At 39.4% G+C, this 15,032-nt stretch overlaps 2 protein-coding genes across 3 annotated transcripts in view; both read right to left on the bottom strand.

The window, feature by feature from the left end:
• Nucleotides 1-551, bottom strand: part of LOC149843601 (rRNA-processing protein fcf2-like) — a 28,543-nt gene extending 27,992 nt beyond the window's left edge. Inside the window, exon 1 of the mRNA XM_090001874.1 lies at nucleotides 416-551. Within this exon, the coding sequence (XP_089858000.1) occupies nucleotides 416-475 (60 nt within the window). The 5' untranslated portion in view covers nucleotides 476-551. The remainder of the gene's footprint in view (nucleotides 1-415) is intronic.
• Nucleotides 552-6,274: 5,723 nt separating this feature from the next.
• Nucleotides 6,275-15,032, bottom strand: part of LOC149843600 (uncharacterized) — a 28,398-nt gene continuing 19,640 nt past the window's right edge. For both annotated transcript variants that reach the window (XM_089999957.1, XM_089999956.1), the window contains exons 4-9: nucleotides 13,710-13,835; nucleotides 13,487-13,607; nucleotides 13,289-13,373; nucleotides 7,104-7,217; nucleotides 6,984-7,023; nucleotides 6,275-6,591 (exon numbers count right to left, since the gene is read on the bottom strand). In XM_089999957.1, the coding sequence (XP_089856083.1) occupies nucleotides 6,436-6,591; nucleotides 6,984-7,023; nucleotides 7,104-7,217; nucleotides 13,289-13,373; nucleotides 13,487-13,607; nucleotides 13,710-13,835 (642 nt within the window). In that variant the 3' untranslated portion in view covers nucleotides 6,275-6,435. The remainder of the gene's footprint in view (nucleotides 6,592-6,983; nucleotides 7,024-7,103; nucleotides 7,218-13,288; nucleotides 13,374-13,486; nucleotides 13,608-13,709; nucleotides 13,836-15,032) is intronic.

Below are 15,032 nucleotides of genomic sequence, written 5' to 3'. Positions count from 1 at the left end.
TGCTCAATTTGAGATCATTCTCTTTTTCATTGAACTTGTGAGAAAAACAATGCTTCCTTCTTTTGCGTATGAAATAGTGCCTACTAGAAATTGTTCCAGAAATCTAACTAAAATTTAACAAAGGCAAATAGGAGCAATCAACTTCTTTCTTCTTCCAGACTTGTTTATGATCATTTGCGGGAGACAATCACCTCTGGTTTTTCTTGCACCAAATAACGCCTTGGTTGCGAATTCAGGAAAGCGCGAAGCAAGAGGCAATAAACGATCGGTTGGAATCGAACCCAAACTCAAACAATCTTTGAATCCCATGAGCAATTATAACAGCAACAGCAAGATTAAGCATAAAAAGATGAAAGGTAACATACAAACAAGAAGAGGGCAGGACAAAAAAGAGAGAGAAAGAGAGTTTTTATACGATGTAGCGCTGGTAGAACTTGTGCTTGAAGTGGGTGATGACGTCGGGGCGGGAGGCCATGTGGGGAGGGATGAATCTTTCTCTCGCTCTCTACAGATTTTTTCAGACACACTGAAATCGGCACCCTACTACGCCAAGGAGCGAGAGTGGCCATCCACCTCCCTAAAATTACGGATATACCACCCACTACCTCTGGTCTCTACAGAGCAAGTCCACCTCTCTCTAGGGATGGCAGTGGGTCGGCGGGTTGGTGAGTCAGCATACCTCAACACGAACCCGACCCATTTATTAAACGGGTCGGCTGTGGCAAACACGAACCCAACTCATTTATTAAACGGGTAACCCGACACGACACGGTTAACCCGTTTAATAAATGGGTCGGGTCGGGTAAACAGGTTGGTGGGTCGGGTTCGGGTAAATGGGTAAACGTGTTAACGGGTTGGGTTCGGGTAAACGGGTTGGTGGGCGGGTCAGGGTCGGGTAAACGGGTTGATGGGTTGGGTTCGGGTAAACAGGTTGACCCGCCCGCCTAACCCGTTTATTAAACGGGTCAGCCGGGTTGGCATACCCCTAACACGAACCCGACCCGTTTAATAAACGGGTTAGGCGGTCGACCCGTTTACGACACAAACTCATTTAAGCCAAACCCGAACCCGGCTAAGAAGCGGGTTGGCGGGTCGTGTCAGATTTTGCCACCCCTAGTCACCACATTGAATTCGAAAACAGCTAGAAACAAACTTCAAATTTGAGGATTGGTGGATGCGGATTCCAAACTTTTCGAGGAAGCATGGTCAGCCCCAACATTGGGCGGATCAAACAGATGAGGTCTATGGATTCAGAAATCGAGTGTCATGAACAAAGCTCTTCTATGTGGATGGTGGTGGTGTTTCGCAACCGAATAGTCACCACCAACTGCCTTCATCAAAACAAAGTATCATTTACTTGGCAGTGTTGATTCATGGCAATTTCATCAATCATGAAAGAAGGGGTCTTCGATCTGAAGAGGCCTTGCCATAGTTTTCAAGTTTTATGAACAATTTTTTCAAGTACCGGGTGATGGACGTCAATATGCATGGGCACTAAACTCTGATGAGAAATTCAATACTGCTTCCGCATACAGAGCTTGCCTGGAAGATGGAGTTTATTGGCTCCCACCTCAAACACTATGGGCGAAGGGCTATGTTCTTTGGATGGCTATTGCTCAAGGGTACTGTAAATATATACCCCAGAACAGCTATAGAAAACCGAGCAACAACTTGCAAGCAGTTGTCCTCTGTGCTGTCAAAATCAGCAAACCTTGCTCCACCAGCAGTATTTTGCAGAGTTGTCAGTCGAGGAGGAAGCAGGAGTTATTTTTGGATGGCTATTGCTCAAAAACAGGTTCAAGGAGCCTGGTTTGATCACTTGAGAAGCTTTTTGGAGCAACTTGGGTTCAGTGAGTCTAAGGCAGATTCGCCTCTTTTTTATTAAACAATCTGTTGGGTTGGGAACCGGATCCGTCCATGATGGGTGAGATCCGGACCCGGCCCACCATTTGAGAGAGGGGCGGTTTGATAACCGCCCATCATCCCCTCTTCTAGGGTACTCTCTCTGATATGCGAAAGAGAAGAGAGAAGGAAGACTGAGAGAAAAAAAAGAAAAGAAAAAAGAAGACGACGGTGAGGCGTCTTCACAGTGATGATCGAACATCGTGGGGCACTTGGACTCGTGGATTAGTCGTTCTCTCCAAGTGAGGGCACGTATCCGTTGAGCAAAAGCGAGCATCATCGATCTGTTGTTTTTCCGTTTCTGCAACAACGAAAAAGGTATGTTTTGTTCTCTTCATAATCAAACAATAGTATTATGTTTGTCTTGGTGTATGTAGACAAAATTATTGTTATAGGGAACTCCAATGAAGAAATAAAGTGTATTATTTGGAACTGAATTTTCTATAAAGGATTTGGGTGAGCTATACTATTTCTTGGATGTAGAAGTTGTTTAAACAAGTTCAGGAATTGCTCTTTCACAGAAGAAGTATATCTATGACTTGTTGGCAAAAATATGCATGACAGAGTCCAAGCCATTGGTTACTACAGCTGCACCTAATACATTTTTGTCTAAATTTGTTGGAAAACAACTAGAAGATGTTACTCAATATAGGATGGTTGTGGGGGCATTATAACCTTTACTCGGCCAAATATCGCATATTCAGTTAATAAAGCCTGCTATTTTATGCATGAGCCAACCCAAGATCATTGGGCTCATGTTAAAAGGATTTTATGGCACTTAAAGGGAACAATTTATTAGAGAGTACATTTACAAAGGTCCGGGTCCTTGTCTCTTTCAGCCTGCTTTGATGCTGATTGGGTAGGATGCCCAAACAATAGAAAATCAACAAATGGTACTCCATGTTCTTGGACTCCAACCTATTGTCATGAAACTCTTCTAAACAACATACTATTACATGTTCTTGTACTGAGGCAAAATACAAAAGCTTAGCTGGAGCTGGAGCAAACTCAAAAGCCAATATTGTAGTGTGATAATTTGAGTGATACTTATCTTGCTGCTAATCCAGTTTTTTTATGCCAGAACCAAGCATATTGAAATCTATCATTGTTTTGCTTCACTACTTTAAAAAATCAACTGGTTGATATTCTCACAAAGCCTCGTACAGGGCCCTAGTTTACTTACCTTAGAGACAAGCTCAATCTCAACAAAATAGAGATTGACTTGAAGGGGCGTGTTAAGGTAAGTGGTTCAAGCCATGTGTCGTGTGGACTTGGTCCATGCTTATCATCATTCAAAGTGGAGGATGAAGCTTTTAGAGATTGCAAAAATGAGAAGATAAAGGACTCTATCCAATTCAGAGTCAGATGGGAAAAGGCAATATCGAATTCAGATTTGATTAGCTAATCCGATTTGTTATATATATATATATATATATATATATATATATATATATATATATATAATTGGGTCAGATTATCTGATTATTCTGATTTAATTCAGACTCAAATCAGATTGGGATCCAAACCTGCATCCTGAATCCAAATCCAATTATTAATCGGATAGTTTACAGAATCCAACTAATCAGATTCAGATTCAAATACGGTTTTCATATCCAACCCAAACACGAACAGTTGACATCCCTACGGCCTAGAGTGTCTACCACTGCATTCTAGAATAGGCGGAAGCAACATGAAGATAGATCTGACGTTCTCCATTGCAAATGGGTTGGACTCGGTTTGGATCTAGGTGTTACTGAATCTGACCTAATCAGGTCTTGCCTAATCCCATTCAGAATCAGATGGGAAAAGGCAATATCGAATAGAGATTTGATTACCCAATCTGATTTGTTTTATATATATAATTGGGTCAGATTATCTGATTATTCTGATTTAATTCAGACCCAAATCAGATTGGGATTCAAACCTGCATCCTGAATCCGAATCCAATTATTAATTGGATAGTTTACAGAATCCAACTAATCAGATTCAAATACGGTTTTGATATCCAACCCAAACACGAACAGTTGACATCCCTGCGGCCTAGAGTGTGTACCGCTGCATTCTAGAATGGGTGGAAGCAACATGAAGACAGATCTGATGTTCTCCTTTGCAAATGGATCGATCCGATGGCTTGATTTAGGACTGACAGTGGTTGTGAACTGGCACATCTGTTACATGAGATATTTTGAAAATATTATGATTTTATCGAACTATTTTATAAAACCAAGAAAATGTGAAAATTTGTGGCATTGACTTTTTAAATTTTGTGATTTCATTGCTATAATCAGAACACATATTTAAAAAATATATATATTCTTCAGATTTTTATATTTTAAAGTTTTGTACGTGCTGATTTTTTTTTGAGATATCCTAAAAAAAAAGCCATATTTTAATTTAACACAAAATATTTCACGTTCACATAGGCCATCAAATAATGAGTTGGTTGAACATTTACATGTGAAAATACACCCTTTTTTTGGATAATAAGGAAAAAACACTCACTTAGTTCATTAGTGCAAAACCCCAAGTCCCCATTGTGCTGATTGTCTTTTGCAAACGATGTGCACTGCACATTTAGAACTCGTGACATCTTGTCAACCTGGTAACTTTCACAGGTGGTCGCTACAAGATGAGCACGTCTTTTGTGCTGCTTGTCTTTTGGCTAGGCCAAAGGACCCCACCCCCCCCTACTTTTCTTAAAAACATTTGGTGTCCCCCTTGCCCACTGTGGAGTACACCCAACTTCAACCTCACTGCAAGAAATGCCGCCGGTGGGTTTTGAACTCAGATTTTCCCATCAATTTGGTGACGTTCACAAGTCACCCCTACCAGATGACTGAAGCCCTTGTGGGCATGGGCTACTTCCTGATACATTAGAGAACAAGGAAAGATGAAATAATCTGGCATCATCCCCACTACTACTCAGATCTAACCTTGACAATTTACATGGAATTAGCAATTCAAAATTACCATTTAGATTAAGAAACCACTTGTGACCAATTACCACACTGGATCTGCAACCGGTCTACTAAACCAGATTGTAAACGGTAGGGTTAAGTTAGATTTTCCAAGCAAGCCACTTCTAAAATCAGCAATATCTGAAAAATGAAATCTTCATGTTGAGGGCCTCCTTGCCATCTGCAACTTTCAAGATGCTGCCCTTAAAAGTAATCAATGTTGGTATAATTTTTAATCTGCATTTATCCTTTGTTTTGCCATTATTAACACCTGGAAATAGAAGAGGTGCATGCTGTTCAAATGCCATTTCGTGACTGGCATAGAAATACCAAACCCCACGGCTGGATGGATTCCGACTCAGATAGACCCCGTGCAATTTTTCAGAGCTATTCATTTTCACAATGAATGGTATCCATAGCACAATGAATCGATGGCTGAACAAAAGCAAAATCCGCAGTTTGATGCTGTTCATGACCACGGATAAATGGCACCTGCGGGAACCCTGGTGGCCCTGACCTGATCCGCACTTGGGTATCGTTGAGCATCACCATAAAACTGTGAACCTCACCACCGAGGTGGTATCCCATGTGGTAAGCGCGGTCCAGTGCCAAGCTGAAGGCCCAGGTTCGAATCCCTCTGCCACATGGGGCTTAAGAGATATCTGGTAAGGGTCTGACTAAGACCAGCTGGTCTTTCAAAAAGAAAAACCGTGAACCGGAGAAGGGTTTATTGTTTCCATAAAACGTAAATAACAGGGCAAAAGCATACTAAGAATGCAAGAGTATTTACAAACCCATGATCCTGAACACCAAATAAAATTCCTGTGAAACCTGACAGTCACGCAGCTGGGGGCTGCTCATCTGTACCCTGAATCTTGCCTTCACTACTGCCATCAGCATGCACCACTCCGGGCACCTACACCACCTTTGCCGTGGGCACCTCTTTCACCTCAGTGGTGCCGTGCTCCTCATCCAAACCACCTTGGATGCAAGATTGACATCTAATCTCCATCCATCGGACACAGTCGTACGTGCCCCCAGCACCTGACAGTCCACCCACAAAAATACGACCAAACACGCATGCCATAGCTGCCAACACTGTCATTACTGCAAGGACTGCAAAGAACGGTCCGATGGACCCAGATCGATGTGAAACATTTGTAGAAATGGCTTCCGGGTACAGACTCGATGGAGTCTGATACGAAGACAGCTGTGTTGCCATTCTCAGGTATCAAGCAGAGTGAAGGAAGAGAATTACAGGCTTAATGTTCAATGAGACAATGTGTGCCCACCGTGAGCTGCTTTAATCCTTAGTGGGTGTGAAAGAAAAGCAAAAGCGTGTAGAAAGATTTATTTAACAATAAATAACAAGCAGCCGACCTGTACCAGAATGGAAAACCAACTAGAAAAAAAGATGAAAGTACTGAAAAAGAAGTCACATCATGGGCCTTTTAACAATTACAAAATTCAGTGTTCTCTAAACCATCTTTATAGAAAGATAAAAAGCGAAAAATAATGCAGATTCTTTTCCTAAAGGTCTAGAAAAGTAAATGACAGAAAAAAAGGAAAAAATAACTCATTGCCTGAACCACCACCTTTGTGCTGCTGCAATAGGAGTCTTCAAAAATGGGGCATAGCCGCTGATAAAGGGGTTGACAGTTCGACCAAGCTTAGCCCATCCACTCTGATGATAGCCAGCAGTTGCAGGAGCATGGTACATGAGCTTCAAGAGCTACAATGAGGAAAAGATCAATGACAACAACAATTCTTGAAATGACAAAGGACAAATTATAATGCTTTAAAGTTTAAAACCCACTTAAAGTTTAAAACCCACAAGGAATATTCAGTACTAAAATCCTAGGGCATTGCTGAGCGGGTCCACTCGCCACGGCTTTACCACTATAGGATGGGGCCAATTAGGGTCCGATCCCGATGGGCACTTTGTTATAAAGAAAAAATCCTAAGTTACTATATGAAAGTAGGTCACAACCCCAGCACTGGGTATATGCTCTAGCATAGCTATGGAGTGGCTTTAAACCTTGAGAAGAGACATACTCCATCGCACTTGCATGGCCTAAAAAAGATATAGCAAAATTATCAGTGTGAAAGCAGTATGTATCGTACCTGCCAATACATGAACACCTGTATGATATTACGTTGCCACCTGACAATGCACATAAAAGTTCAGATATCGGCAAAAAATAAGCAAGAACTGCATTATAGAACAAGGGGCAGAGGACTGACGAAAAAATCGCAATAATGAGAAGAAATCCCAGCCCAATCTCTGCATTTGAACTCAAGATGCTGAGTGTTGTGGTGTTTGACTCCACCCAAAGGCATAGATCATCCAGGTATCTCCTGCTAACCAAGCAGTCCTGTAAATCGTAAACCTTCGCAAGAAACTAAATAGATAGATGAACCTAGCAACTAACTACAGAGATGGATGAGTTTAAGGATGAGCCAAGAAAATAGAAAACAATTAAACACAACAAACACGGACACACACACATATCAAACTCCATGTTTACTGACATTTTCAGTTTAACTTTTATTATATTAAAGCTTGTTAACTGAAATTAATGAGCTTTGTGAAATAGCAAAAACTTAAGAATTAAGGAGATGCAAAAGTAAAAAAATAAAACCAGACAAAATAAAGAAAAGGAGAAAAGAAAAAGAAAGAAGAAAACAAAGAAAGTTGACAAGCACACGAGAAATGAGGACCAAAAGGAGATAGAAAAGAACGAACCAGGAGAAAAGGAAAAGTTAGAAGAGAAAAGAAAGTACAAGAAACGAAAAAGAATGAAAAAAAGAGAGAAGATAAAAAACTGATGTTCATTCATTGCCACCTGCTCGTATTTTCGTTATCATCAGGGAGATCATCACTAGCTGAAATTCATTTTCTCGAAAAGCTTTAGCAGCTGCAATTCTTACAGGCATATAGAGATCCATCTGGACACTTCAAAGCATAGTCACCAGTATCATTCAAGGTAATTTTTCGGCGAGGATTTTTCTCGGAGAGATTTTTCAATAAGTGGTTTTTTCAGGAAAATCTTGGGAGTTTTAAAAAAATTAAAATTTAAAAAATAATGAAGATAAGAAAATAATAGGTTTTGTATCATTTTCTTGAAAAAATATAAGAAAATAAGTGTAAAAAGTTTTTTAAACATAAAGAGAAACAAAAAATACAAAATTTGGGCTTAAAATATATAAAAATAAATGTTTTAATATCATGATATTTTATTTCTGGCGATATTTTGAAAATATCATCATATTTTGCCGATATCATCAGCTGACATGAAATTGCTGAAAATATTATGATATTTTCAAAATATTGGAGATATTGGTGACACTGCTTCAAAGATGGGGACAGCAACTGGACTGTGTAGTAAAGTTCAGGATCACCCAGATAGGCCCAAGTCAGGGTCAGGGGGTCAAACCTTAAGAGACACTACTACCAAGTTCAGTTACAGGTCTGGTATGGATGGGTCTGTGTCCAAGTCCAGGCCCTACATACATGAAGCAGACCCAATCTAATCCAGTAAAATTTGACAATGCCTTAAATGTACAGATGAGTGGGTAAGAATTAATTGAAATTCAGGTTAAATCTGGGTCTGAGTTCATATCCCAGCTGACAGCTAGTCATCAGACCTTGCCTTTTCACCTAGTTACTAGGACACGTTTGGTTCCCATCAGGTCAGTTTCAGCTAAAAAAACTTGGTATATAATGATGAAGAATCCATTGGATTTCTCTATCATTCAGTTGGAAGTAGCCCAAAGGAGTCAAAATTTGGAAAGGAAATCTCAACTGCTTCATTTGATCATTCAAGAAAAACTAACACATGAAACTCTGTAACTACATAAATCACATGAAAAAAATAAAAGCTTCAGAAGAGCACGATGAAACAAGTTTTAAAATTTTCAAATGCTGCTAAACATGTTATCTGTGCCAAATCATATGGGTGGCTGGTACTGTACTGCCTACCTTTTCACAATCAAATTCCATCTAACAAAATTTTCACTTTCAATTCTCTTAAAAACAAGGAATGCTTATTTTAGTATAAAGAAAGGGACTGTAGTGAAGCATGCACAACAAGTGAGACTCGCTTGTAGATGCCTTATAAGTGGAGGATGATGCCTCAACAAACAATGTCTGTTAACCACATAAGAACATCAAGCTGACACATCCTAAACAAGAAAGGAAAGGTTGGCCATCATTACAACATCAATAGATATCTATAAATTTGAGTGTCCTTAACACATAACAATGTGAAGCTTGAACATTATTATCATATAGAAATTGTTATGTGTTGATAGATTGAAAAACAAAACCAAAAAGAAATACAAAAATGAAAGCAAGAAGCAAGGCATTTTAAAATTTTAATAAGTGAAGCCAGAAGACAATCCAGAATCAAACCATAAGTGAGACGAAAATCATATTAAATGCAAATCTATTTTTTAACTAATAAAAGCACATGATCTATATGTCCTAGAAATATAAAACATCAGTCTTAAAACTAAATAGTGAAAAGAGTTAGAGACAACATGTAAAATTCTAATAATAGGTGTTAACTCTTCATACAGCGATCAACAAAGCATAAAGATTCATGTTGAATAATATAAATTTCATAATACTAATTAGCAATTTTAATAAGATCGAGACAATAACATACCATAACCTATTAATGATTATAAACAAAACCAACAAAGTTTCAATAGATTTTCTCAAAATATAAAGGAAAAGAAGCGGTATTTTTCAGAATTACATTCCAATATCTGGCTATCATGACTAAAAATACTAGGCAATGGTGCTTGTTAAGTCGTAACTCTGATTTTCAGGAATTGTGTTTATCAGTTCGTCTCCTAAAAGTCATGCTTTTCATAGAAAAGCCTCTCTTCTGCAAATGCTTCAGCAGTAAGGTGCTTCTTGCTTCAAATACGTGCTTCACACTCCACTATGGCACTTCTAGTAGCTCTGATTGTGACCTACAACATGCTAGTGATCACAACAGAAATTTGTCTTGGTAATGCAATATCCCTTTTCATCCCATGTGGTCATATCTTACTAGTGATGCAACTTAACCAAAGTTATAGGAGGAAAATGCCAAGTACAAGAATTTGCTGCCTTTTATTTCTCCAAATCCCCAAGTCCCTTCAATGCATAGCGCTCAAAGTAGCCTTTGTTCTTCACCAAGTCTTGAAGGTATTCTAGCCATTTGAACCAGAGTTACCAGTCGAGGAAGGCGATACGGGAAGCGGGAGCGGGAAGCGAGGCACTTTCAAAAATTTAGGAAGCGGGGAAGCGTGGGACCACTTAGAAGAAAATTCCGAACCATCTCGAAAGCAACCTAGGAAGCGAGGGGGAAGCGAAAAAAATGGAAAAAATGGGGAAGCGAGGGGAAGCGTGGGGGAAGCGCGCTTCCCATAAATGGGAAGCACGTTTCCCATAAAAGGAAACATGCTTCCCTTTTAGGGAAGCGCGCTTCCCAAAAAAGGGGGACGCTTCCCCTCACGCTTCGGAAGCGCGGCGTTTCGCGCTTCGGGGAAGCACGCTTCCCCTTTTGCTTAGGCGCTTCCGGTAACTCTGATTTGAACCATCTTGGGTTAGACTAGTTCTTGATAACTTACTAAAATCACTCCATATCCTCAGGGGTATGCTGGCCAACATTCCGCACTGCCATCATATCAAGGAAATCTATGCCAAATTGTTAACATGAGCTCTCTCTCATCCCCATTAATGCAGCCTACACCAACCACCACCTTTTCTCATCCCCATTAATGCCATCATGTGTTGCCATTTGTACCCAATCAGCCACATTCATTCGCAAGTGATCATCCTCTTTTTCATGGTTTTCCTTTTGCTTCCTTATTGATTCCTATTTTACTCTAGTCAAACCTTAAAAATAGAAGCACCAGGTGATAATTTTGCAGGATCCTGCTTTACGTTGATCTTATCGTCTGGTTCCTTTAGTTTGGGTAGCACTAAGCCACATTTACTGGACTTAAGCATATAAATAGGTTCCCAAATACAAGAACTTGATTTTCCATACTGCAACTCCAAAACTACAATTCCCACGAAAACTTGGTTCCATCTCTTGATTGATTTGGACTGGTTGCTGCCATCACTGTTGCATTTCACCTCCTTATCAGGGTGGTTAAGTCAATTCATCAGCTTTAAGTGTTTATGCGCATTCAGGTTTTTAATAAAAATTTGGATTATTATCTAATTCACTCGATAAAAATATAAAAAGGAAATCAATCAACCCAAGGTCCCAAACCCTTGTGCTGAATATTAACATGGATCAAGATCAAATCCTATATGATTTTCAAAGCAAACATTGAACAAGAACCAAGTGTGCTTGGCTATTTTTGGAAGGCATATGCCTCAAAGTGTAAAAGACAAGCTGCATACATAAACATAAACAGAGACTTATGCCCTATGTCACATAGACATGGCTAAATGGCCCACATACCCGTGTTGACACAGCCCAACATGGGGATGGGTAACGGGTGCGGCATGGGTGCATGATGGGCCCGGATTGGGTCGGCTGCAACTTGGACCCAACCAGAAACCCAAAAATTCTCTCCCTTTTTTTTGGGTTGTTTCGCAAAACCCTCAAAAGAAGAAAGAGCGGAGGAGAAAGAGGAAGAAGGAAAAGATATATATATATATAGAGAGAGAGAGAGAGAGACCATACCTTCTACCCTTCTTCTTCTTCCTATGCTCCACCTTCTTCATCCAATCAACAAAGAGAGAGAGAGAGAGAGGTGGTGGTGGGACAAATCCCCCTCCCCTTTCCTTTTTATAGTACCCCTTAGAAGAAGAAGAAAGAAAGGAGGAGAAAGAGGCAGAAGAAGAGGAAGAGGAGAAAAGGAAGAAAGAAAAGAGAGAGAGAGAGAGACGTAGTGGATATGGGGTCATCCACCTTCTCATTCTTCTTCATCGCATCGAGAGAGAGAGAGAGAGAGCAGCAGCAGCGGCGGCTTCTTGCTCTTCTTCTTTACATCGGGATTGAGTGAGTGAGAGAGAGAGAGCAGCAGCAACGGCTCCTCGTCCTTCTTCTCCTTCCTTTTCTTCACATTGAGAGAGAGAGAGGCGATGGGAAGAGATTGAGTGAGAGAGAGAACAGTAGCAGCAGCAGCAACTCTTCCTTCTCGTTCTTCTTCTTTGCATATATATATATAGAGAGAGAGAGAGAGGTGGAAATGGGAACGGGAAGTACCCCCTTCCCTTAAAAATAAAAAACAAAATTTCAATCACCCCCCTTGTTTTAAAAAAAATCATTTTACCCACTATAAAAAAGAAAAAACACAAACACCCCTTTTGAAACATTTTTAAATAAAACAAACATCCCCCCCCCTATATATATATAGTCGTGTCCTCGTATCCACATTTTTCGAACTTGCAGTGTTGTACCCTCCGTACCCCCCCCCGTTCCCATGTGACATAGCTTATGACTCATTATAGGTAAGTGATATGCATCAAATTGCCAGTGCCTCTTATAAAAATGAAGCATAACTCCGATTTGAGCTGCTCGAGCTCTTGATGAGCCCAAAGCTAAATAAACCAAGCTCGAGCTTGCTCGTTTCATTAAAAAAAGGAAGAAAAAAGAAGCAATGTCACAAAGCTGCAAAGCTGAAAGCAATAGGATTTGAAGTCTAAACCTATTGTTTACAATTACAAGTCAAACACTACAATTATTTGTTCTGCTCTATACTATATGAAGTACAATATATCTATAATATATTGATTACTACTTAACAAGCCTATATGAGCCAAGCCAAACCGAACTTCAGTTATTTGTGTTCAGCTCACTGAGCCTATTTACGAGTTTGAATGAGCTCTTTATGTACCAAGTACAAGCCGATCCATGAGCAGCTCATCTCATTTCCCTGCCCTACTTGAGGCTACACTTCATCTAGTAGCATACAGCGGTTGTGTCACCATAAATATTTACCAGTTTCATGCTGGCCATTTTTCTTTTTCCCTTTTTCCTTTTCAGCTGTTGTTCTTTTGTTAGATTACCTCCATACCTAAAGAAAGCATCTGTGCCCACAAACAACTATTCCCCACTTTAGAGTTTAGATTCATCTTTAATATACACCCACTTCATATAACATTGATCAGGAATCAATTGCTTTTGGCATCCACTATGTTCAGCGAGCACCAGAACAGAACAAGATAAGTGTCAATGGTGGTTGCTTCATGTTTAAGCTGTATCTCAAGATAAGTCCAAGGCATTTCTTAATGTATTCATACCACAAAAAGCCAGAAAACCCAATTGTGGATGTGAGCAACTTATAAAAGACTACCATGTATCTCTTTTACGGATTTCAGAACTCAGCAAATATGACTGTTAAGTTAACTAAAAGGCTGATTATTACAAACAACTCAATAATGCAACCTAGACTACCACTGCAAATTTTCATACCTATAAAAGTTTGAATGATTAAAATTACGCCTTAGGAACTTTGCGACATGCTCAAGGGCCCGACAAAGCACTGGTATTAGAGAAACTGCCACACAATCCAAAAAGGGCATGATCAGCAAAGGAAATGGGAAGAACAAAAAAACATGAAAGATTTTAAACAATTGCATCAAAAATCCATGTTAGAGGATGTTTACTAACATTTTATATGAGTTTGTGATGAAACAAAAATAAGACAGTAGATGAGGTAGATGAAATCCTTTGCAGAAATCACAGACTGAAACCATACTTGTACTGCCTGCAAATTCCATGACCTAGGTTTCTGTAAAAAGCAAAAGAAACAGAACATGAAATAAGTTACAGCATCATCTAAGTGATGGTAACAACAAAGAGCAATTGAGAAAATAATTAGCAATTTCCTTACCCCGTACAATGAGTATAAAGAATATGCAGAAGAAATTGCTGTGCCCAGCAAAGACAGTCGATATGCCTTATTTGACAATGATTTTGGTAGAAGAGGAAGGATTGCCAACACAGTCACAACAAAAACCTGTGATTACCAACCCACAAAAGCAACATTAATTATAAGTCTTCTACAACAACCAACAATAAGATGCAGCAGCCAGACAAATATCTTCTTAAGCATAAAGAAAAGGAGAAGTCCTTGACAGAAAAAACAGAAAATGGTAATCATAATATTATTTTGAGAGCTTTTATTTGAGGCACACAAAGAAATATGTGTTTCATCAAATATGTAATGATAGTCACCTTCACAATAAGAATCATCAAATGGTTGAGCTATGAATCCAAGATATCACTAAAGGAAGGAGAAATAAGTTGGGGAGAACCACATTTTCTAAGAGAATAGTCCAAGATTCCTCCTTGGACTGGCATCCCATCTTTCCTTTTCCTTTTTTTTGTCTTGGATAACTGGGGAGAAACCAACCCCCTCACCAAGTTCATTGGCATAAAACTCCAGGTCCCCACTGTCCACCAGGGAGTAAACCCAGCTTCATCCTTGCAGCAAGGGATGTGCAACCACAAGTTCCAAACACATGACATCCCGTCAACTTGGTGACATCCATGAGTCACACCTACCAAATGAGTGAAGTACTCGTGGACTTACAACCCATCTTCTTTAGAATATAAATAGAATTAGCCCAAAAAATCTATTGATTCTCTCCCAATTGGTTGGATTGTAGGTGTAACGGATGCATCATGAAAAACCAATCCATCCTCATAAATTTCTTACAAATACAAACAGCCCTATCACCTGGGTACGGGTGCGGGTACAGGTATGGAGGATACAACACGGCAATTCCAAAAAAATGTGGGTACGAAGACACGGCTATATATATATTAAATATCACATAAATACAAAATAAATTCAAAATATACTGAATATAATCTAAATATATATGATATATCTAAAATATATATTATATATCTAATATATATTATATACTGAAAATATATATTATATACTGAAAATATAAAGTTATAAACTGAAAATATAGATATAAATTATAAACTGAATACAAACTTGTATGTACGGAGGGTAAAATGGTGTGTCCTGGTGTCGCCGCGTGTCAACATGGGGACACGCATGTCAACACAGGTCCAGAGGGTAAAATGGTGTGTCCCGGTACCATAGAAACAGCCCCATATCACAAAGGACTAATCTGCCCTTATACATTTGTTATAAATATAAACAAAGTTTTTTCATAAAAAGGACTAAACTATCTAG

The sequence above is a fragment of the Nuphar pumila genome, chromosome 3, assembly GCF_984573655.1.
Source record: "Nuphar pumila chromosome 3, dmNupPumi1.hap1.1, whole genome shotgun sequence".
Classification (NCBI taxonomy): Eukaryota; Viridiplantae; Streptophyta; class Magnoliopsida; order Nymphaeales; family Nymphaeaceae; genus Nuphar; species Nuphar pumila.
Note: the sequence above shows the minus strand (reverse complement) of the source record. Positions and strands in the feature narration are given on the sequence as shown.